The sequence below is a fragment of the Vitis riparia genome, chromosome 14 (assembly GCF_004353265.1).
Source record: "Vitis riparia cultivar Riparia Gloire de Montpellier isolate 1030 chromosome 14, EGFV_Vit.rip_1.0, whole genome shotgun sequence".
Taxonomy (NCBI): domain Eukaryota; kingdom Viridiplantae; phylum Streptophyta; class Magnoliopsida; order Vitales; family Vitaceae; genus Vitis; species Vitis riparia.
The window spans coordinates 24,352,528-24,375,744 of NC_048444.1; the positions used below are offsets into that span (position 1 = coordinate 24,352,528).

A 23,217-nucleotide genomic window follows, 5' to 3' on the forward strand; every position below is an offset into this window, starting at 1 on the left:
AATGTTATACTAATTTAAAAATACACTAAGTTAATTTATTCTTATTATACTATTATTATATTTGAATATCAAAATAAAATAAAATCATTAATTTAAAACTAAATTATTGCAAATGTACTAATTAAAATTAACTTATTTATAATAATTTAATATTTTACCAATTTTTCACAGATATGTCCAATATATCTTCAAAATTTCAATGATTTTTTTCCCATTTAGAGCTAATATTTTGCTTGTATTATCGATATATCCGTAATTACCGATATTTCCGTTAGACAATATATCTTACATATTTATCGTATTCACCTTCTCCGATACACGATATATCGCTGATATATCCTGATATTTTTGTCCTTGATCGTGGTATCATAACGATCAAAATAATATTTTATAAGACTCAAATAAACTAATAAACAAATTAATCAAATTAAATATGCTACATGACTTTAAACATTAAAAAAAATGATGACCATTTACTTTAAAAATCTCCCATTTACTTAGAAATATATAAAAGAAAATAAATATCTTTAATTTTATTAAAAAAAAAAAAAATTATCCCATATCCCACATGTCCATGAAAAGGTTTGACCATTGACCCTCTAGATCCTTCCTCCATATAGATCAATCAAAATTAAAGCCACTTGTCATATAAAATTAAAGCACTATTAGCTAAATTAGGAAATTTTAAAACAGAAAAAAACTCATAAAACACACATTCACTCCATTTTTTTTCCCTCACACTCACTCTACCTTTCTCACTCTAAACCCTAGAAAGTAAGTTCACTTCCACTCTCCTCTCTGATGCTAGCTTTTCTTCTCTTAACCGTTTCAAGGGTTTTTCTTCAAAAACATTTTTACTATTTTAAATGAAAAAAATTTCTTCATGGGGTTGCATTTTGATTTTTCTGTACTGGACGTTTTCCATTTTCTATTTAGGGTTTATATTTTATATAGTTTTGGTGATTTATTTGTTGTAACGCCCTTTTCGGGTTTTGGTTTCTTCAGAAGTTATGGAATCTAGTTTTGAGTTCAGGGGTGGTTTTTGTTTTTGAATTTTAATTTTTGGGAGAATTAGGGTTGTTGATTTGTTCAAGTGTTTGTGTTTTTGGTTTTCCACTTGAGGGCTGTTTGGATGCTGAGAAATGAAGGGAGAGAAGTTGAAGCAAAATTTTGGCTCGGAATGGTGTTGTTTCTTGTTTGTATTAGGTTCAGTTGAGGGGAGGTTTTGGTTTTATCTGATCTGAAGCGGTGGAAATGTTTTTTAAATCTTTTCTTCTTTCACCTTGTACAATTTTCTCAGCATCCAAACGGTGCGGAAACGGGTTAAAAGGTTTTGGTTGGAATGGAGGTGGAGTGTTCATTGTTTGTTAAAATGGAGGTGTTTGGTTTTACTCATGATGTTGTTTGTAGTGCCTGCATTTGTTGTAATTCAAAGTTTTCCTCCATTTGAAACTTAAATTTGATATTTTCCATGTTGTAGGTGATTGTGTCCTGGTTTATTTGTTTCAAAACATCAAGCTTGATTGTTAAAGGAAATTACATTTTTTTTTTTTTTGAAAATATAAAAAAACTTGAAATGATGGTAAATATGTTTTTTGGCAACATGTTTTCAAGAACATTTCCTGAAACTGGGTCATTTTCAGAAAGTTCTAAAATATTGTTCTTGCAGTTAAAAGATGAAATTAGAACTTTTCCCTCCTCCATGCCAGTTTCATATCTGATTTTTTTTATTTTTTTTTTTTTTCCTGTTTAAGTTGATCCCCACGTTTTTCTAAAAGTTAGGGCTTCATTGGTAGTGGAAATAAGAACAATATTTTCTTTTTTGAAACTAGAAGATGGAGACAACAAAAAAATGTTAGATTTTTTTTGTTTTTAAACATTTTCTTAAAATGAGTTACTATCTTTAAAAAAATGTTAATTATTATAGGCACCTTAACTATTGAAACAATCCGAAAAGGACATGTGCATTGTGTTCGGATAAGTAAGAACATGTTCATCATATTCTGATAAGTTGGAACATGTTCATTGAGATTTTGTTCTTGAAAACAAAATTGTTTTTAAAAATTTATTCTGGTTTCTGGTATCAACAGATCCAAAATTTAGAACTTACTACCATTTTGTGATTATTTTTTGTTTCTTTTCAGTTTTATGTATGGCATAGATGTCATCTTCATTCTTTTGCTTTTATGGTTGAAATGGAAAGTCTCTATTCTTTGTTTCTATTATTGGTGTGTAAAATAATTGATTTTCCGAATTGCTTTCCTGAATTGCCCCTTGGACGGAGTCAATGTTATGACTTGGAGAGCCTATTTGGTTGTAGAAATGAAGATGGACTTTTAAAAAAATGTTTCGGTTTCTGAAATGAAAACAAATAGCATGTATTTTTCTGTATAAATTAGGGACATCTATATTCTGTGTCTATTCTGAGATGCAATTAGGCCTGCCTGTTCAGTGAACATGGTTTACCCTATTGAAATTTTCTGATCTGTAAAGTGAGATTTGAATTGCAGGTATTGAAGTCTAGGGTTTTGGCTTCCATGGTGTTTGGGGTTTTATTTCTGTCAATAGGCTGCCTGGAATCTTCTGAGTGTGAAGCAGAAGTGCTTCGTATGTCATCTGCTGACTGATTCTCTCATCAATGCTTGTTACCAGAATGGTGGGTGCATTATCATTTCAACAGTGATATTAATTTTAAAGATGAATTTATTGTTTCATGAACCTATTTCTTGAAGCAAAAAGTAAGATGAGAAATGGTTAATTGGGGGTTAACTTTGATATAGATTCAATTGGCTTGTTGGATGCAGAGTGAAGATTTTGGATGATGTGTGAACCACATGCGGGTGTATCTTGTTGCCTCTTTGGTTGTGCATGATATTTGATTTTTGAATCTCCCATGGACTGCAACAAGGAAGAGGCCTTGAGGGCCAAAGTAATTGCAGAAAAGAAGATGCAAAGTGGTGACTTCATAGGAGCCCGGAGGATAGCACAAAGGGCTCAACAACTTTTCCCTGATCTTGAGAACATTTCCCAGCTGCTAACTGTATGTGATGTTCACTGTTCTGCCCAAAACAAGATATATGGGACTGAAACAGACTGGTATGGAATCCTTAAAGTTGAACAAGCGGCTGATGATGCTATCATCAAGAAGCAATACCGAAAGCTTGCCCTTCTACTTCATCCAGATAAGAACAAGTTTGCTGGTGCTGAAGCTGCTTTTAAGCTTATTGGAGAAGCAAATAGAATACTTTCAGACCAGGGGAAGCGGTCTGCGTATGATATGAAGTATCGAGTGTCACTGAAGCATACTGCTCCAAAGCCACCACCTCATCAGCTGAATAGGAACTCATTTGTCAGGAAACAATATGGGGTTCAGAACAACTTTCCAAATGTTGCCAATCCTCATGGTATGGGTTTGAACCCTCATCAGCAGACACAACCAGGTTTATCTGATGGCCAGCAAACATTCTGGACATGTTGCCCTTTTTGTAGTATAAGGTACCAATATTACAGGGATATTATGAACAGAGTTTTGCGTTGTCAAACTTGCCAGAAATCCTTCATTGCCTATGATTTAGGGGCTCAGAGTGTGCCACCAGGAGCAACTTGGAGTCAGCCTGCATTCTCACTTCATAATGAAGTCCCAAATCAGTGCCCCATTAAAGTGAAGACACAAAGTCCAGCAATGAACCCTGGCAGCATGGGATCTCAGGGAAGTTTTAACAGTAAAACTGCTGGGCCAGATTTAGTAAAGAAGAAAAGGTGCGCTGATGAAGCCATTGGGGGGTCTAAAACCAATGGGAAAGAAGATGGCAATGTAGATGTGGGAAGTAAGAAAGGTGTTAGAATGCCCAAGTCCGATGCAGATAAACCCAGGAAATCAGGATCTTCAAGAAGAAACACAAGCAGGAAAAGGAAAAATTTACCTGTGGAATCCAGTGAAAGTTGCCAAACTTCAAGTAGTGAAGATGCCAAAGAAGCTGCCATTGCTCAAGAAAAAGGTGCCGTTCCTTCTGGAGAAAATTCTGAATTTAATATAGGACATCAACCAAGGAGATCTTCGCGGAAAAAGCAGCATGTTTATTACAATGAAAGTGTTAGTGATGATGATGACTTTGTAAGCCCTCCGAAAAAGGCAAGAATGGATGGATCACTGGGCACTGGTGAGGAGAGGAAAGATAAACCTTTGGATGATGGGGTACCAAAAACTTGTAATACTGCTGGTTTTACTTCTGTTGTGGATGTAGGCAAGGAAAATATCAAACAAAAAGAAAATGTCCCTCTTGAAGAAACTGTTGTGAAAAGAAAAAGTGAAGCTGGGGGATGTATGATCAATGGAAAAGCAGCAGCCACGGCAGATGACAATGATGAAAGGTGCAAAGGCAGTGTTAATTCTGAACCAAACTCATGCCCTGATGTTACCCAGGAGCCAGTGAGCCTTGAATGTCTTGACTGTGATTTTAGTGATTTTGATAAAGATAAGAGAGAAGATTGTTTTTCTGTTGATCAGATATGGGCTATTTATGACCCAATAGATGGCATGCCACGATTCTATGCTCGGATCAGGAAAGTTTTCACTCCTGAATTTAAGCTGCGTTTCACTTGGCTAGAGCCCTCTCCAGATGATGCAAGCGAGATTGCTTGGGTCAAAAATGAATTGCCTTATGCCTGTGGTAAATTTACATATGGGCAAACAGAAGAAACTGCAGACCTCCCTATGTTCTCTCATCAGGTTCATGGTGAGAAAGGTGGTATTAGGAATTCCTATTTTGTATATCCTAGGAAGGGAGAAACTTGGGCCATCTACAAAAACTGGAATACTGATTGGAGCTCCAACCCTGAAATTCATAGGAAATATGAATTTGAATATGTGGAGATTCTGTCAGATTTTGTTCCGGATGCTGGAATTGGGGTTGCTTACTTAGGCAAAGTGAAAGGGTTTGTTAGCCTCTTTCGGCAAAGTGTGCAGCATGGGATTGTGTTATTTCAAATACCACCTAGTGAACTGTTAAGATTTTCACATCGAATTCCCTCATTTAGAATGACTGGCTCAGAAGGGGAAGGTGTCCCTAAAGGATCATTTGAACTTGATCCTGCTGCTTTGCCTAACAACCTGAATGATTTTAGTGGTAATGATGATCTGAAGATGGAAAAGGAAAGTGTCAATGGTTTGTGTACTAAATCTCCTGAAAATGAAATGAAATCCATGAACAATCCCACGATGATCAAGCCAATGAAGCATGAGGAGAATGATACTGAAAGAGAGACCTCAGAACTTAGAAGGTCTCCAAGGGAATTAAACGGCTTATATAAGAAAGATGGTCAAGTAAATCAAAGTGAATGTGCAAACCAAGCGGAAATTGGAGATAAAAACCATGGAGACCTCACTCAGTCTAAAGGGAGCATTTATGTAAATCTGGCTGATGAGAGGATCAATACCCCTAAGAAGCATGAAAAGGATGATCTTGAAACAGGTAACTTCAAACTTAGAAGATCTCCAAGGGCACTAAACAAGAAACACAGTCAAGTAAATGCAAGTCAATTTATGGTTGAAGAGCAGACTGACAGGCATATAGTTCATGTCAAAGATGATCATCATGGCAGCGCTCATCCTAAAGGAAGCATTTCATCATGTCAGTATGATGAGAAGATTCCGTTGCATCTGAAGGGCCAAAGTTCCAACAGTTTCACAAAAAATGCCATTGTCTCTGCATCTATCTCTTCAAATAAAATTCTGGAAGCACAGTTTTATGACTTCAGTGGGGAAAAATCTGAGGAGAAGTTTCAGACTGGTCAGCTATGGGCACTGTATAGTGAAGTGGATAGGATGCCTAAGAACTATGCTCAAGTTAAGAAGATCGAGCCTACCCCTTCTTTCAGGTTGCATGTGGTATTTCTTGAAGCCTGCTCGCCTCCCAAAGACATGGTTCAGCCTGTTTGTTGTGGGACATTCAAACTCAAAAATGGGAAAACCAAGGTTTTTCCCCGTGCAGACTTTTCTCATCAGATAAGAGCAGAATCCATTGGGAAGAACAAATTTGCTATCTTACCTATTAAGGGTCAGGTCTGGGCATTATATAAAAACTGGGAAAATAATTTGATGTGCTCTGACATAGTGAATTGCAAGTATGACATAGTTGAAGTTCTCGAAGATAATGACCACAGCACAAAAGTTTCAGTTTTACTACCCCTAAATGGTTTTAAATCTGTTTATAAGGCTCCAAGAAGGCAAAGATCAAGTACTGGTATTATGGATATACCCCGGGACGAGTTACCAAGATTCTCTCATCAGATTCCTGCTGTTCGACACACAGGGGAGAACGATGCCCGCCTGGCAGACTGTTGGGAGCTAGACCCTGCTTCAGTCCCTGGTATTTTAGTTTGTTTAGATTGAAGTGTCAGTAAGGTAAGTTCTATATATCATCTTGTTCCCTCAAACCTAGTGTAACCAGGAGCTTCATTCAGAATGCTCCAATGTGAAAAATCGAATGGATTTAGGAGAAACTTGACAAATATGATTCTCTCTTTTGCATCTGTATCTTGAATGGCCTCAACCATAGAACCTTTTTGTTTGGGTCATACTTGTAGAGGAGAAGTAGTTCTTATGAAATGATTACCTTATACAATCATGAAAAAGATACTGCAACTACAAAATGTTGTGGGATCTTATGCTTCTGTACATGTCACTCCAAATTCTTTAGAACCTATGAGGTTATGTTTATTCTTGGAAAGTACGAAAAGAAAAAAAAATTCCTAAAGAAATTATTTTTTCTTATTTGGTTATACTATGAAAAATATAAAAAATAATCAAATATAATTAAAATTAGTTAGAAAACTATGCATTTTCAAATTGTTTCATTTTTATGTAGAAGAGTTGAAGAAGAAAAATAAATTTTAAATGGCATATAAGAATAATTTATTGAATTTAATTTTTTTTTTTCCTTTAATTTTCTTTCTATTTTCTTTCCTATCATTTTCCCCTAAATTTCCTGGGAGCCTAACATAACCTAAAAGAAATCAAAATAATATCCATAATCTCTTAAATAGTTGAATGCTGAAATTTGGTTAAAGAAGCTATCAGAATGTTCCCGTTTCTCAGCTATGTTCATCTTATGGACAAGACAGTGCTCCATAGCTCCAATGCCCCACTCATAATTCAGTATAGCTGGAATTGGGTGGGCAGAACTCTAAAATTTTCCCTTTGTGTTTTCATATGATAATCTGTAAGGCTTCTCCAATATAACTACTAGGTAAGGAAACTCTCTTGGTATTTTCCAGCCATCATTTTATCTCATCCTAGTGTTGCTTGAGTGACATTCTGTTATTAGGAGGTTTAATAGGTTAAGTTTACAATTTGTAGCCAATTAAATCTTCTGTGTAAGGTTGACGATACTTGACGTAATTTTTATCAGAATCACTTTGGGTTGGTTATGCATGAACTCCTTGTTCTCCATTCAGCTCCATGTAGGATATGCATGCATACATATACGGATTGATGGATATATTGTTGAAATCATAATCCTTGTCTTTTTGGGTCTCCATTCACATTTCCCCTCTACTGCTCTCAACCTGAATTGTTTTTCTTTTCTGTTGCTGGCATTGAAACTTTCAGTCATTAAGCTCAAAGTTTTGCATGGTAAGTGCTAACCATTGAAACTTGCATCTAAGCACCTCAAATTTTGATCTGGGTTTCTTAGCTGTGATAATTCATGCTTGTGCGGATCTGCAGAAAGAGATGTGCTATTAATTCAAAGGATTTCTGTCTCCAGTCCGGAGTATTGAAATTAGACTGTATTGCTTGCTTCTTGTCTCTTTTAGAACTGTAAACTTGGTCAATGGTTATAACATAGACATGAAAACTCACCAGCTCACCCATGCTCTTAAACCAGATGACCTGAATGGTGTGCACATGAATTTCTAGGAATCTGTTCAAATCTCAAATGCCATGTCAAATTGAATTTATGTCTCTGCAGCCCTGTTTGGATCCACTTTTGAAAAGCCAAAAGCTAATTTTTAAGCTCAATAGGAGTTAATATGCCTGTTTGATAGATTTTAATCAAAAAGCATATGTGTTGGTGTCATTCCCACCTGGAGTCAGGTCCGTCCAGCTTCATTAGAGTCAGACAGACTTCTTCCCTTGTTCGTGCTTTTGAGTCCTGGAAGGACACGTGGAGGGAAGCCCCCCACAATATGGCTTTAAAAAGAGTTTATATGGAAGTCAGGAAAATGTTGCTTTTTGTACAAGTTTTATTATGACTTATGCAAAAAGTTATTTTATGTTTAACACTACTTCTACAATACCAAGATTTGTCTTTTAAAAATTATGATTTCGACTTCAAAAGCTAAAAGTAGATATTATTCTAAAGAAGCATATCATGAACTAAAAAAGGTCAAATATCTTTCTTTAGGATTGTGTGATGAAAGTACATCGTCTCCCCTTGCTAGGCTCTGTTGTTAATTTCCTCGGTGCAGCCAGGTGACAACCAGCTTGTGATATTCTTCCAACTTAAATTCCTTGGTTTGATATCTTGTTGTGTCTGCTTTTCTTGAAGTCAATAATTTTTGGTATATTGATATTATCATAATCTTTCAGCATGGATTGAAGAGTTGCCAGAATGGTGATTACCATTGTTGGGTGTGCTTGGAAAGATCAAAAAGGGAATTGGTTTGAGGATTTGAACTGATGGTAATAATTTGATACCCTATATTCCATTATCATTAGTGTGTCCATTCTTTAAGATTCTTTTCCCTTTATTGTTTGAATTAGAAATATTAGATCATTAAGAATGGAGTGCAATATGTGACCTAATTGGCATCTCACCATTTTTATTTATCTATTGTTTAAATTTAATTTCCATATGCAATGGATTTGCCTTACCTTGGTGTAGTAAAAGTTTAGAAATAAACAAAAAGTGGAAGCTATATAAATTTAAGAAGAGTCATGGAAAAATTTTAGCCTAATATTGAAATAATTCCATTTTACTAAATTTTGATAAAAATATTAAAATATGATGATATAATTGGTTAAAAGTGATCAAATACTCCTCATGTGAATTTATTTCTATTCATGTTTTTGTTTGAAGAGTAACCTATTTTTTATATAAATGTCCTTGATTATTTCAAGTATTTATAATATATTTTAAAAGAAAAAATTATTTTACAAGTAGATAATAAGGATATTTTTGTCAAAAAAAAAAATGATGAAAGGTTAGATTTTTAAAATTAGATTTTTACTGATCCTTTTAATTAAATAACCCAAATATGAAAAGATGATGATGCAGCAATATATCATCAATTGGCATAAATAGGTCTTAAGATTTAGGGGCATAAACTAATCTATTAAATTTTAAATCAAAGGTACTTGTTATGTGTTTGTATGGTAACTGTTTGTTTTCAAAAACAATTTTTGAGAATAGTTTTATATATATATATATATATATATATATATGTTTTATAAAACAAAAATTTGTTTAGAAATATGTTTTTAATATTTGTAAATGTATTTTAGAAATAATTTTTATGTCCAATCTTTTAGTTTTAATCATTTTAAATGTTTGTATAATTATTTTTTAAATCGGTTATAGAAAATAAATAAAAACAATTAAAAAATATTATTTAAAAATATATTATTTTTTATTTTAAAAACAATTAAAAATGTTATTTTTAAGAATAGAAAATGGTTTTTTTTTATTATCTAACGTGTTTTTTTTTTTTTTAATTTTTCTAAAGATAGACAATTGTTCTCAAAAATAGTTTCTAAATAAACCCTTTATTATTTGAAAATTATGATGGGTAAACTTCTTTTGCCAAGAAAAATTCTTTTGTACTCACTTAAAACTTGAAAATGAAAAAAGAAAAAAAATGAATTTTTAAATTAAGGTTGAAGGATATAATTCAATATTAAATAAGCTATCCAAATAATTAATACATTTTGCATTGGAAATGGATCAAAGCATAATTTTTCATGATTGGTCATATTTCTAAAATTTATTTATTAAAGAAAAAAAAAAATAAAAGTGCTAATTAAAAGAAAATAAGGGATAATTGTGTTTTGGATCCAGTTGAGCCCAAAAATTAAGATTTGGGTTATAAAAGTTGCATAATTGATGAGAATGATATAAAATATAAAAAGACCAATATACCCTTTAAAATTATTTTGAGTATTTTCTATCACAATGTTTGACAAACTTTTTTATTTTTTTTTTAAAATAATTATTCTGAAAATTTATTATTTTTAGAAAACTATTTTTTTTTAAAAAAATATATCATTTTAAAAAAATAATAATGACATATTTTTAGTTATTTTTTATATACACAATTTTAAAAATATATATTTTCCAAGATGTTTGATTTTTAAATAATAATAATAATAATAATAATAATTTAGTTTTATTTTTTTGGAAAATTGTGTATTTTTTTCTAAATCATTAAATTAAATTAAATTTTATTGAAGTTTATAAAAAAATAAATTTAAATTAATATTTTTCTTTTTTTTTTTCATAATCAATAAAGATTATTTTTTTAAAGACAAAAAATTCATATCCTTCTTCTCAATCTTCACACATTCTCTAGGTCTTGGACTTAAATGATGAACTTATATAAACCAAAACTTAATTTTTCGACCCTAGTGCAAAACACAATTGTCCGTGAAACTACCTCTAACTAAATAGGGTTCAATCATCTTTTATGTCACAAAACCTTAAAGCTCTTCTCCGAAAATTTAAAAATACGGAGTAGGGGGCATTCCGAGAATTGAACTCGGGACCTCTCGCACCCTAAGCGAGAATCATACCACTAGACCAAATGCCCAATTTGTTCCTTTTGGTTTCATAATATTTAATATAAATAAACTTTCCTAGTTTATTGGACCAAATCTCTATTTAGTATTTACTGACTTATTCTCGTTTCCCTCTCAAGTCTGAGTTGGGAGAGAGACGGTCGACGAGCTCAGCACCCAATAGCTTCGTTTTCCCTTTCCCCCTCATACTCCAGCAGGTTTTCTCTCTTTTCTTTTCTAGTGTTTTTCTATCTCACATTTTCCACTTCTCCTCTCTTCCTTTTCTTTTGTCACTCCCTCTTTTGTGTTTTTTTTTTTTTTTTGCGTGCACCAATTGTTTGATAAAATGTTTATAAGACATGGATTTGATCAAAACCCACAAAAGAGTTGGTAGCTTGGGATGAAGTTTTCTGCCCACTGGAAGAAGGGTCTTGGCATCAGGTCTTCATTCGTATAGTCCAAATTCCGGCGGAGTAGCAATGACATGATCTCCACTTGCAGGGTATCTGCTCTTTGCTACGAGATAGACAATGAGACAAAGCCAAGAGGGGAGAGCACTTAGACAATTCACTTTGAGTGCAGGGAAGTCTGCTGGTTGGATTTTCTCAAAGCGTATTACGGTTTTTCACCGAGGGCTTACAGGTATCTAGATAGCTTGGTTTTTGAATAGATAAGACCTTTCTATGGAGGGGGTCGGGGTGGGCTAAGCAAATAAGCAGACTTATTCAGACATGCTTATCGGCAGTGGGCAGATAGCAGATATTGAGTCAAAACTCTTCCTTAGTGGCTTTGGCTTAGGCTTACTCAACCCACCTTTGTTGAGGAGTTAAAGTATTGTTTTGGGGTTTAAACATGGCATATTTGAATGCAGTTTAGGTCTTTTGTTGTTTAATTGGGTGTTTTAGATTTGGGTGGGTGGAATTTGAGCTCCCAATGCCAAATTTACGGTTCAATTGCTTTAGACATGATTGAAATTGGAATTGAATTTTAAATCCTTCTGATGCCAAATCCACAGAAACAATTTTTTTCATAGAAGCAACTTCCTATGATTCATTTTTATACTAAGCGGCATGGATTACATAATGAATTGATGTCTAATTATTTATTGTTTTGTGTTAAGTAGTAGTAATACTGGTGTGTGCATGATATATTGAAATAATTTTTAAAACTATATTATTGACTTGGGGTATACAAGGCTAAGTTCAGGGTCCGATGTATGCAATGCGCAGAATTTAGCCTAATGTATTTGTGAAATTTTTCATATGTTCAACCAAAAATGGAAGGATAGGCTCTCTATTTTTTTCTTTTTATTTGTACTTCTATTTTTTTGCCTAGGCATTGCCGCCCCCTTGTTAAGACTAATTAACTAGATGTAGCTCAAACACCTTGCTTGCATCAGGATATTTTACACAGATTTTTAACACGGATGATTCCAATAGTCAATATCCAACCTTAGAGATCTGTTTTAAATAGATTATACTTTTTTCAACAGATCTAGCTTAAGAAATCCATGAAATGAAAAGTGAGGGTGATCATATGATTTTTAAACTATCTGATTCTTGTCACATGAGATTGCTCAAAATTTTGAGATATGGTGGTTGTCAACTTCTAGAATTTGATGGTCTAGAATAATTTAATCCTGGTGAATCAAAATGTGTGGTTCTATGTTTACCTCCTTTATGAGCATTCCCCGTTTATCTCTGTTTTACTGTCCGTTTGTAAACTCAATTGTGGAGTGTGTGTGTGTCTATGCGCAAGTTTGTGTCCCTCTTTATTGAGCATTTCCCATTTTAGCTTGTCTGGCCTCTGTTTGCTACAGCTTGTGGACCTCATCAATGGGCATTGCCCATTTTGGTTGGTTTGGTTATTGTGTGTGTGTACCAGTTGAATGGAAATTACTGTTTTAGTTTACTTAAGTTTTTCCTTTGCCAATCTGGACATTAGTTTCCAAGTATGGCTATCCACATGCATGTCAACAATTATATTGTATGTTTTCTTATTCTCTCAGATTATAACATCTCTTCCAGTGTTCTTGTAATCTTCGACGGTTGTCTTGGCCTGGTTGTAGTAAATTGTAGCCACGATGAGCTGACAATGTGCATTCATTTTAACAAATGGAAACCACAAAATAGGAATTTTTTTTTCTGAAATGTGCTTCTTCACTATATTTATTTGCAGGTTAATAGCAGGTTCCTGTTTCTTCCAAAAGGTATTGCATACGTGGAAACATGTTGAAGCATCTGTCTGGCAAGTTATGGAACAAAGGGGTCTGGGCAAATGGAAGTGATCAATTTAGGCCTTGCTTATATGTACCCACAAGTGGCTTCCACAATGGAAAGGTACAGCTTTGAGTTGTGTTCTATTTTATAGGGACCCAATGTACTTACTTTATTTTAATCCTTGCAAAAATTGGTGGCTGGTATTAGAAAAAACTTCTACTTGTGAATGTTGCATGCAAAGGAAGAAATTAAAAGGAAAAGATAAAGCATTTATTGAGTTCATTGGTACTCATTATGAGCTTGTTTGGGAGCGATTTAGGGGAGGTTAAAAGCGCTTCCTAATAGTTACAAGTGCTTTTCATACATAAATTAGATGTTCACAAAGTTAAAAAAAATCATTTTTAAAAATTTTAAAAATCACTTGAAGTGTCTTCAACGGGCACTTCATAGGTCATAGATGCGTCTTCTAAAAATCACTTTTTATTTTTTATGTAACACATTGCCAAAAATATTATCTAACTCCTTTCCTTTTTTTGGTTTATATTGAAACACTAGGAGAATCCGCTTAGAAGTGATTCTTAAAGAGTTAAAAACTTTTTCTAAAGTTTGAAAGCGTTTTCCTTGCAAAAATTAGGTGTCTAACAAAGTGTGAAAAATCAATTTAAAATTATAGAGAATTATTTGAGGTGATTTTTGGACTATCACTTGGTAGGTACTTTTCTAAAATCACTTTTTTTATTGAATTCTTTTTTGATTTATGTCTAAATACTAATTGATTTTCCATAAAGTGTTATGATAAAAGTGCTACCGATAGAAGTGCTATAGGCTAAAAGTGCTTTTACAAAAATCATTCCCCAATGGCACAATAATCATTCCCAAATGGCCCCTAACTGAGTTTTCATAAAAGCATTTACAAATCTATGATAGAAGTATCATAGAAAAAACCACTACAACTTAAAAGCACTTTCCCCAGAATCACCTCCAAACAGGTGCTAAATTTCATTGCATACCATTAAATCATGATTTTCTTTATCTGAATGGATTGAGAAATTTGATCTCTTACCATCAAGGCTTTGTGTTATGCAACCACCAAAAGCTAATAGCCTACATTAAGCGTGCTTGAAAGATAAATATAGGATCTCTGATGATAGACTTGAACCTATGATGATGTGCCTACACTCTCAAAACTACCTTCTTTGATATTAACTTCTTCCTAACGTGTCCTCCTTTCACAGGCTCATTTGGCACCAAGAAGTTTTTTCGGGGTAGAGGATTTCCTCGATGATGACAATAGCAGGCCATACACTTATCAGAAGGAGAAGAAATCAAAGAATCCGAACAAGCACATATCATTTAAACAGCGGACAGGAGCCTACATGGAACCCTTTACACTTGATGTGTTGATCTCAAAGCGCTTTGTTTCAGCCTCACTGACCCACAGGGTAACTAGTAAGCAGGTTGCAGTTGCTGGTACAAACTCCAAAGATATAAAAGCTGTGCTCAAGTCTCGCTCTGATATACCTGCATGCTTGGCAATTGGACGCATTTTATCCGAGAGAGCAAGAGAAGCTGATGTTTACACAGCTTCCTACACCCCAAGGGATAGGGACAAGTTTGAAGGGAAAATCAGAGCAGTTGTTCAGTCTCTCATTGACAATGGGATTGATGTCAAGGTTTATCTTGACTGAATAAGCTCCAAATTTCTCTATTATTCTTTCAGATCCTTGGGAATGGGGGGTATAGTTCAGCTATTATTATATATGATTTAGAAACAAGTACTGGGCTGTTTGAGGTTTTGCAAGCTTGAAATGTCTGGAGCTCTGAAATTCAAGATTGGCCTGGTTGAAAAAAATGAAGATGTGGGTTTTGTTTAAGCTCAACTGGCATCTCCTTTTCATAACACCATATTAGCTTATTCAGTCTGGATGATAAGAATTTTGCTTGGGAATTCTATGATCTGTAATCATGTTTGCTGCACATACAATGCTATCAGATAATTTTTTTCTTAAACTAGATGGAAAAAATTTGGAAAATATATTTTTTGGAAATTTTTTCCTTTGTCTTCTATAAAAATTAAATACTTTAAAAATAAATAAAATTTTTATTTTATAATTTCTTATATTTTTTTTAAATTATTATTTTTAGTATTTTTTCTTTTATTTAATTTGAGAATCAAATATAAGGAAATAAACATAGTCTTAATATATAAGTTTTAAATTTTTATTTGATAATGAAATAATTGTGTCACAAATTTTTTTAGTAAAAATTATTGTTATTATGTTGTTAAATTTTGAGAAAATACAACTTTTTTCTTTGCCCAAAATACCCCCAAATTAAACTTTTTTTTTTCTGAAAATGTTTTGTTCAACTTTTTCCAATAAAGGCCATGGCATAGGATGTAATATTGTCTAAAATAGAGGTCAATTGTACACTCTGCTCAGAGGAAAAAGTACATAGCGCCCCTCCTCTCCTTAGTGACTTGACAACTCTGTTCTGCAATTCCTACCGTTTCTTCATCGGGTGCCGTTCGAAGGTATTTCTCTAACCCTAACCCTAATATCTTTCCTCTTATGGTACATATGTGTTTGTCGGTTTCTATCAATGCGCCTGTACACCGTCTATTTGGTTGCTGAGAAAATTTGGGAAATTCTAAAGGAAAAAAAGTTTTGAAGCTCAAAGTTTTCGTTGAAATTCCATCTGACGAATTGTTATGCAGCTATTTGGTTTCGTTGAGTTGAATTTATTGTTCCTCGGATACTAAAACAACAAAACATTTACCCGTTTTGTCGGTTTTCACGTCAAGCAGCTGCAGGGCTAGGGTTTTGTAGTATTTCGAATTGAAATGTGACAAAAAGAATTCGTTTTTGCTGCTGGATGCCATCCTTTTCAGGCTGCGTTTGGTAGGATGGAATTGGAGGTCACAATGCCAACTTCATTGGTATAAATGGAATTAGAATTGGATTTTAATGCTTTATGGATCCAAAATTCATAAAGAATGTAGTGTTTGGAAACTTCTATAAATTGATGATCTCAAATCATCTAGTCCAGAGGATTATTAGACTGCAATTTAGACCATTAGGTTGTGCTTCTGCACCAGTTTAAATTTTCCACATGTCTAGTCCGACTGTTTGAATATACTCATTTGTCCCCAGTGACTGCTTTGTTTCCAAGATTCGCACATCTAAATCTGATACACTTGCTACCCATCTTTTGTTAGTTTTAGCTCCATCATTGACATTGTCTGCTCAGAAAATTCCGTTGAAGCTTGGGTCAAGTGGTAGAGGGTTGGGGTGGATTTATGGGAAGTTCCAGGTTTTAGTCCCAATCGAGACCAAACAAAATGAAAAAAAAAAAAAAAAAAAAGAAAAGAAAACTATCAAAAAGTTGTATGCTTATAAAATGGAACTTGGCAACATCTAATGTTGCTCAGCATATGAACAAAGGTCAAGACCTTCTTTTTTTGATAGAAGAAAATAAGGTTTTTACATTTATTGCTCAATGTGCAAGGAATAATTATTTTTCTGTCAATGCAATTGGAACATACAGCTTGCTTTATGCATCCAGCCCTAAACGGCTTAACGTTTAGTAACATATTATCTTTCCTCCTCTGTTATCATCATTTCTTAATCACGGCCAAAACTTAATTTTTTTTCATGGTGGCAGATGCAAAACTATATCTTGTTTCTAGTAGTGAATAAATGTTCTACCACTCCACCAAAGTTTGAATTCATGCGGTTGGTAAGCAAACAGACAATTTGTATCATAAAGACAGCCCATAGGCCAGTTGCCTTATTGTGGATAAACCTTCCCTCTCTTACCATCTTTGTTTAAGCACCCTCATAATATCTTCCTCCTACCAACACCAACCACCCTTGTTCCCAACCATACTTTTAATTTTCATTTAATGAAAATTGACAATTATCCAAGCGTATTTTGGATGAACTTTCTCTTTCTTGTTTTACATAAAACTTTTGTTGCGATGATGGTTGTTCCTCAAGCTTGATGCTTTGAGTTAACCATATTCCATGAGGATTGGAAAGAATAGGAAGGAAAAGGCAACAAAGAAACTTCTGTTAAGAACAAAGGTAATTTTGGAAGTCCTTGTGAGTTGCAACAAACCTTGTGTGGATTAGGATTATATCATTTATTAAGAATAAAATTTAGCTTTGACCTTGAAGTTTCTGTTAGCATTTGAACACAAAGTGGAATATTAAGAAATCTGTGGAGACAAGTTATTGTTCCTAAATATAAGTTCAAGGTTCAAAGTATCGACCGAGCATATACACCTCAGCAGTGTTCAAGACGATTCCGATACCTAAGTTACGATTTACAACATTGAACACCGACTTAGTGCTAACTTGCCTTGAATTATCTAACTTGACCAATTTTTTTAGGAAATAAAACTCATTTGACTCAAACCGAGTTTTAGGTTGGACCTCAAATTCCAATACCCTAAGTTACATCACAAATCCCTCTTCCTCTTCTTCATCCACAAAATTGCCCTTCTTTGTGGCATGCTACTGCTTTTGTGGCAATTAAAAGTTGAGAAGCGATGATCTGAGACCGATGTTCTCTCTTCCTCTAATCAGCGTCTTCAAATCTGTTTGCTATTGGCAAAAACATCTCAATGGTGCCTTTGTTTTTCTTGCATAGGCATCTTGAGTTGTACTTCACGGACCTTGAAAGCTTGAGATCAAAGATTCACCCTTAGCTAGAGAAAAAGATTCAGATTTAGGAAAAGAATGGGTATTGGGTATTTTTTTACATGCCAATAATATATATGGTATTATATTATATTATTATTTGTCACTATGCATTATTGATTAGATGTATGGGTTGAAGATGGGATTTCAAAAATGTTTTTGGAAGGCAAACTGGGATATTTATATGGCCATGGGCATAAAGGTAAGAACATGAATATTTATATGGTTACAAATATAAACGGTTTATAAATTAATCAATTTATAATTGAGTTTATAGGTTTATCATACTTACAAATTAAGACAAATGATTAAAAAATAATCAAGTTCATATAAAAGAATATCATTTAATATATTTTAATAATTAATTAACAAAAATATAATTGCTTTATCATATTGATTAATTATATTTTTTTTAAAAATTTGTTAAGCTATTAAATTAACATATTTTGCATATTGTCTGATATTGATCCAAATTACCAAGACCGATGTGCCTCGGTACCTTCTGAGTCAATGATCAATACTGCGACTTTGAACCATGTATAAGCTGCTTGAAAGTTATATTCATGAGGATTTGTGGTGTTCCATTTTGGCAAAATCCTTGTAAATAGAGCTATTGACTATTTGACAAAGCATATAGATTACTTTCTTCATACTTGTTGTTGGACTATGGGTTTATACTCCCATTGGTTAGCTGCATTCCTCTATGAACTTACAGAGAAAATCAGTTGATATTTGTTTGAGCATATTCATCATTAGTCATGATAGACTTAGCAGTATAGCTGTAATCATGGGTCATGAAAATTGACAATTATGCAAGTCTACTTTTGATGAACTTTCTCATTCTTGTTTTACATAAAACTTTTGTTGTGATGATGGTTGTTCCACAAGCTTGATTCTTTGAGTTAACCATATTCCATGAGGATTGGAAAGAATAGGAAGGAAAAGGTAACAAAGAAACTTCTGTTAAGAACAAAGGTAATTTTGGAAGTCCTTGTGAGTCATGAAAAACCTTGTGTGGACTAGGATTATATCATATATTAAGAATAAAAGTTAGCTTTCACCTTGAAGTTTCTGTTAGCATTTGATCACAAAGTGGGATATCAAGAAATCCATGGAGACTAGTTATCATTCCTGAATATAAGTTCATGGTTCAAAGTATTGGCCAAGTTTGATACAACTCAACTGAGTCCTATTCGCCTTCAGTAGGGTTTGAGACAATTCCGATACCCGAGTTACGAGTTACCACATTGAACACCGACTTAGTACTAACTTGCCTTGAATCGTCTAACTTGGCCAATTTTTTTTTGGAAAAAAAAATCTCATTTGACTCATATCGAGTTTTGGGTTGGACCCCAAATTCCAATACCCTAAGTTACATCACAAATCCCTCTTCTTCTTCTTCTTCATCCACAAAATCACCTTTCTTTGTTGCCTACTAATGCTTTTGTGGCAATTGAAAGTTGAGAAGCAATGATTCGACACCAATGTTCTCTCTTCCTCTAATCATCGTCTTTAAATCCTTTTTGCTATTGGCAAAAACATCTCAGTGGTGCCTTTGTTTTTGTTGCATAGACATCTTCGGTTGTACTTCACGGACCTTGAAAGCTTGAGATCAAAGGTTCACCCCTAGCTGGAGAAGAAGATTCAGATTTAGGAAAAGAATGGGTATTGGGTATTTTTTTACATGCCAATAATATATATGGTATTGTATTATGTTATTATTTGGCACTATGCATTATTGATTAGATGTATGGGTTGAAGATGGGATTTCAAAAATATTTTTGGAAGGCAAACAGGGATATTTGTATGGCTATGGGCATAAAGGTGAGAACATGAATATTTATATGGTTATAAATATAAACGGTTAATAAATTAATTGATCTATAATTGAGTTTATAAGTTTATTATACTTACAAATGAAGAAAAATAATTAAAAAATGATCAAGTTCATAGAAAAGAATATCATTTAATATATTTTAATAATTAATTAACAAAAATATAATTGCTTTATCATATTGATTAATTATATATATATATATTTTTAAATTTTGAGCTATTAAATTAACATATTTTGCTTATTGTCTAAAACCAATCAGAATTACCAAGACTGATGTGCCTCTGTACCTTCCGAGTCAATGAACAATATTGCGACTTTGAACCCTATACAAGTTGCTTGAAAGTTATGTTCACGAGGGTTTGTGGTGTTCCATTTTGGTAAAATCCTTGTAAATAGAGATATCAACTATTGACAGAGCATATGAATTACTTTCTTCATTCCTGTCGTTGGAATGTGGGTTTATACTTCCATTGGTTAACCGCATTCCTCTATGGACTTACAGAGAAAATCAGCTTATATTTGTTTGAGCATATTCATCATGGGTCATGATAAACTCAGCAGTAGAGCTGTAATCTTACATGTATTGTTGTTCAATTATATGTTTCCACAGTTTACAAATCCTGACTACATAAAGAGAAATTGTTTCATTGCTAAAATGTGGCTATGGTTTGCAGGAGTACATTTTCTTTTAGCTAGTTTGGCTCATTGGATGAACCATGGCAGACAAGAAAAACAAGAAGAAAGCTGAGGATGCTGCTGGAGCTTCTGAAAGGCCATCATCATCTGAAAAGAAAACTCCAAAATCCTTGAAACCTGAACGTAAGATTGAGAAGAGATCTCCATCTAGGAACATTTTCAAGGCCAAAGTAGCCACAGGTGCTCTACAGATTCAGGGAGTAAAGGGCAAGCAGAATAAAAGGAGTGAATCAAACGGCAAAGAAGGAACTAGCAAAGCTGAAAGACATGAGACTAAGAAGCCAAAAAGCAAGGAAAGGAATAAAGAAAAGAATTATGAAAACCACATGAGAAAGGACCAACCAAAAAAAAACAAAGACAAGTGTCATGAGTTGGAAAAGAACCTCGAGAACCAAAAGAACAAAGAAAAGCTCGGTGGTTTAATCTTTATGTGCAGTGCGAAGACGAAACCTGATTGTTTTCGTTATCATGTAATGGGTGTATCAACAAGCAAGAAAGATCTTGTGTTGGGTGTCAAACCTGGGCTTAAGCTTTTTCTTTATGATTTTGATCTCAAGCTTATGCATGGAATCTACAAGGCATCCTCGTCTGGCGGCATGAAACTTGAGCCTGAAGCTTTTGATGGGGCCTTCCCTGTTCAGGTCACATTTCATTATAGCTTATCTCTGTTTAACAAAAATACTCTTTCTTTATTGCCAGTGTAAACAATTTATGTTCTGATATCTCTCAGTTTTCAGGTGCGCTTTACTGTTCACATGGACTGTTATCCATTACCTGAGAGCATCTTCAAAAAGGCAATCAAGGATAATTATGACAAAACTAACAAGTTCAAGACAGAACTTACTATGGAACAAGTGCGGAACCCTAGTTTCCTCTGTAAGTTTTGGCAGTCATTATTCCATCATAGTTTTGTATTGATAGAATCATGATTTTCCCATGCAGGTTAAGAAACTCATGAAACTTTTCCGACCCACTGAAATCCATTCAAAAGCACTGCCTATCCATTCTCCACCCAGAGCAAGAGCAAGAGAGCGTGATAGGGAAGTTTACAGAGGAGAAAGAGAACCCCATTCACGCAGTAAACCATTGCTTGGGGATCCCAACACCATTGGTTATGCTAGGAGCTACTCCAGGCTGTCTCATGAAAGACACCATCCTATTGCATACAGAGAGGCAGCATCTACTCGATCAGAGGAATTTCCTCGTGATGCATTTATGAGTGAAAAGGAGTATCGAACTTATGGTCTTCAGGGAGCAAGCACTAGAGGTGATGCTAGGAGCTACCCTGTGCTGTCTCATGAAAGGTACCAGCCGAGGGTAGAGGAATTTCCTCCTGATTCATTTATGAGTGAAAAGGAGTATCGAACTTATGGCCTTCAGAGAGCAAGTAGGAACATGACTCCTCCAGCTCATGAACGAGAGCACCTTCTGAGGCAAGAGGCCCCTATATACGTGGATGTTGCTCATGGACAAGAACATGTAGGCCGAGATCCTCCTTTTGTTAATGAACTGGAGTATCGGACTCAGGGTCTTCAGGCTAGACAGGAATTGCCATTGTCAGTCCTTCCTGCAACTGCAAATCCTGCTGCTGCTGTAGTTGAAAGAGGGCACCTTTTAAAGAACGCTGCTTCTGTGCATGGAGAACCTCTTCCTCGTCACACTACTTTTATAAATGAAGGAGAGTATCTTACTTCACATCTTGGTGCAAGACGCGAATTGCCATCTTCAATCCCTGCTGCAACTGTAACTACTGCTTCTGCTTACCCAAGAGATCCATATTATAGCACTTATTCTAGTGTACCTGTGGATACATATCCACCACCACCAAGAAGAGAGGAAGTCAGGGCGGGATCTTATTTTCTTAGTGGCAGGGCAGAGCCCTACTTGGGTGAGACCGATCGGATGCGAATGAGAGAGGCTGATACCCTGGAGAGGATATACTCAACCTATGCTTCTGATGCTCCATTAAAATATGATCAGATACACCACTACCAGAAGGCCAGGCCTGAACCCGGGAATGTCCCGGTTTCTTCTCTCTATTCATTTGCAGGTCCATCATCATTCCGTCCTTGACCTGAGGTTGCATCCTTCATCCCCTTGTTGAATATGTTGGCCCTTAGTGTAACTGAAATTTAGACAGTATTTAAAGGTGTTGAGCATTATTTTACACACTCATTGTCTGGGCACAGAATTAATTGGCAAACATCAGAGTCAAAGAGGATGTTTTGGTCAAGCCTAGGCTGAATGGAGTGGGTAATCCTGGCTTAAACTTGTTCCTGTGGTTTCCCCGGCCCATATGCCCAGACCCAACATGTTATCTGCCATCATTAAGAGGATGAAGTGCGTATTTTGGTTGCCGGTAGTTCTCTTTGAGTTTGGAAGCTAAATGCCAAATTGCAAATCATGGTGCCCCTCATGAGTTTCACAGATGGTAAAGCCCACCCCAAGATGAGTGCTCTCCAAGTCTGTACTCTCTCATCACATCCATGGCTTTGAACTCCCATTTGTGCCTTTTTTTTTTTTCATCACACAGAAGCTATGTTTGATGGGATCAAGGAGGGGCTAAAACATTGTAGCAATGTTTGAATTAGCTTCTTGAAAGCCCAGATTTGTTTATGACCCTAAAAGTGCTTTTTATTTGCATTTGGGTAATCTGAATAATGTTGGTTATGGCTTTAAAATTAGCGTCATATAGCAGTAATAATAATGCTGCCCCTTATAAAAATCCTTATTTTGCCCAAAAAAAAAAAAAAAAATGTTCCATGTTTAATAAAATTTAATAATGCTAAGACTATTCCTAGAAAGCATGATTTAGAGCTCTCACTTAATTTTCTTATGTATCAGGTCTTGCTCTTTTGCTACATGGATCAAAGGAGAGAGTGGTCCAATTTTCCAACCATTAGTGTGAGGAAATGCAGCCCAACCCAACTGCAAAGGCACTCTCTTCTGTCTTCTCCAACACGAATTTTTCAATACCCAAATACAGGA

The 23,217-nt window shown here is 34.6% G+C and overlaps 3 protein-coding genes and 1 non-coding gene across 9 annotated transcripts; 3 read left to right on the forward strand and 1 right to left on the reverse strand.

The window, feature by feature from the left end:
• Positions 1-694: 694 nt before the first annotated feature.
• On the forward strand, positions 695-6,672 carry LOC117930383. Of its 3 annotated transcripts, none has more exons than XM_034851013.1 (3): positions 695-774; positions 2,511-2,656; positions 2,781-6,672. In XM_034851013.1, exon 3 carries the CDS (start codon positions 2,894-2,896, stop codon positions 6,389-6,391), a length of 3,498 nt encoding a protein of 1,165 aa, XP_034706904.1. In that variant the 5' UTR covers positions 695-774; positions 2,511-2,656; positions 2,781-2,893; the 3' UTR covers positions 6,392-6,672. The 3 variants fall into 3 exon arrangements, with proteins under 3 accessions (XP_034706904.1, XP_034706902.1, XP_034706903.1); XM_034851011.1 differs by having other exon boundaries at positions 2,805-6,672; XM_034851012.1 differs by lacking the exon at positions 695-774 and having other exon boundaries at positions 2,152-2,656; positions 2,805-6,672.
• A 4,062-nt stretch (positions 6,673-10,734) lies between these two features.
• TRNAP-AGG lies at positions 10,735-10,806 on the reverse strand. The gene has a single exon. It is a non-coding gene; the product is annotated as a tRNA-Pro (tRNA).
• Positions 10,807-10,900: 94 nt separating this feature from the next.
• Positions 10,901-14,941, forward strand: LOC117929760 (50S ribosomal protein L18). The gene is made up of 3 exons (XM_034850157.1): positions 10,901-10,992; positions 12,953-13,113; positions 14,229-14,941. Exons 2-3 carry the CDS (start codon positions 13,003-13,005, stop codon positions 14,679-14,681), a joined length of 564 nt encoding a protein of 187 aa, XP_034706048.1. The 5' UTR covers positions 10,901-10,992; positions 12,953-13,002; the 3' UTR covers positions 14,682-14,941.
• A 437-nt stretch (positions 14,942-15,378) lies between these two features.
• Positions 15,379-22,913, forward strand: LOC117930341. Of its 4 annotated transcripts, XM_034850955.1 has the most exons (5): positions 15,379-15,526; positions 15,800-15,931; positions 20,208-20,870; positions 20,967-21,083; positions 21,172-22,913. In XM_034850955.1, the coding sequence occupies exons 3-5, from the start codon at positions 20,250-20,252 to the stop codon at positions 22,300-22,302; spliced, it is 1,869 nt and encodes a 622-aa protein (XP_034706846.1). In that variant the 5' UTR covers positions 15,379-15,526; positions 15,800-15,931; positions 20,208-20,249; the 3' UTR covers positions 22,303-22,913. The 4 variants fall into 4 exon arrangements, with proteins under 4 accessions (XP_034706846.1, XP_034706844.1, XP_034706845.1 ...); XM_034850953.1 differs by lacking the exon at positions 15,800-15,931; XM_034850954.1 differs by lacking the exon at positions 15,379-15,526 and having other exon boundaries at positions 15,586-15,931.
• The last annotated feature ends 304 nt before the right edge of the window (positions 22,914-23,217 follow it).

Excerpts from the sequence above, each read along its gene's own strand:
- LOC117930383 (XM_034851013.1), top strand. The coding sequence starts at position 2,894 with ATGGACTGCAACAAGGAAGAGGCCTTGAGGGCCAAAGTAATTGCAGAA.
- LOC117929760 (XM_034850157.1), top strand. The coding sequence starts at position 13,003 with ATGTTGAAGCATCTGTCTGGCAAGTTATGGAACAAAGGGGTCTGGGCA. Across the intron at positions 13,114-14,228 it reads GTGGCTTCCACAATGGAAAG|GCTCATTTGGCACCAAGAAG; the intron begins GTACAGCTTTGA and ends CTCCTTTCACAG.
- LOC117930341 (XM_034850955.1), top strand. The coding sequence starts at position 20,250 with ATGGCAGACAAGAAAAACAAGAAGAAAGCTGAGGATGCTGCTGGAGCT. Across the intron at positions 20,871-20,966 it reads ATGGGGCCTTCCCTGTTCAG|GTGCGCTTTACTGTTCACAT; the intron begins GTCACATTTCAT and ends CTCAGTTTTCAG. Across the intron at positions 21,084-21,171 it reads CAGAACTTACTATGGAACAA|GTTAAGAAACTCATGAAACT; the intron begins GTGCGGAACCCT and ends TTTCCCATGCAG.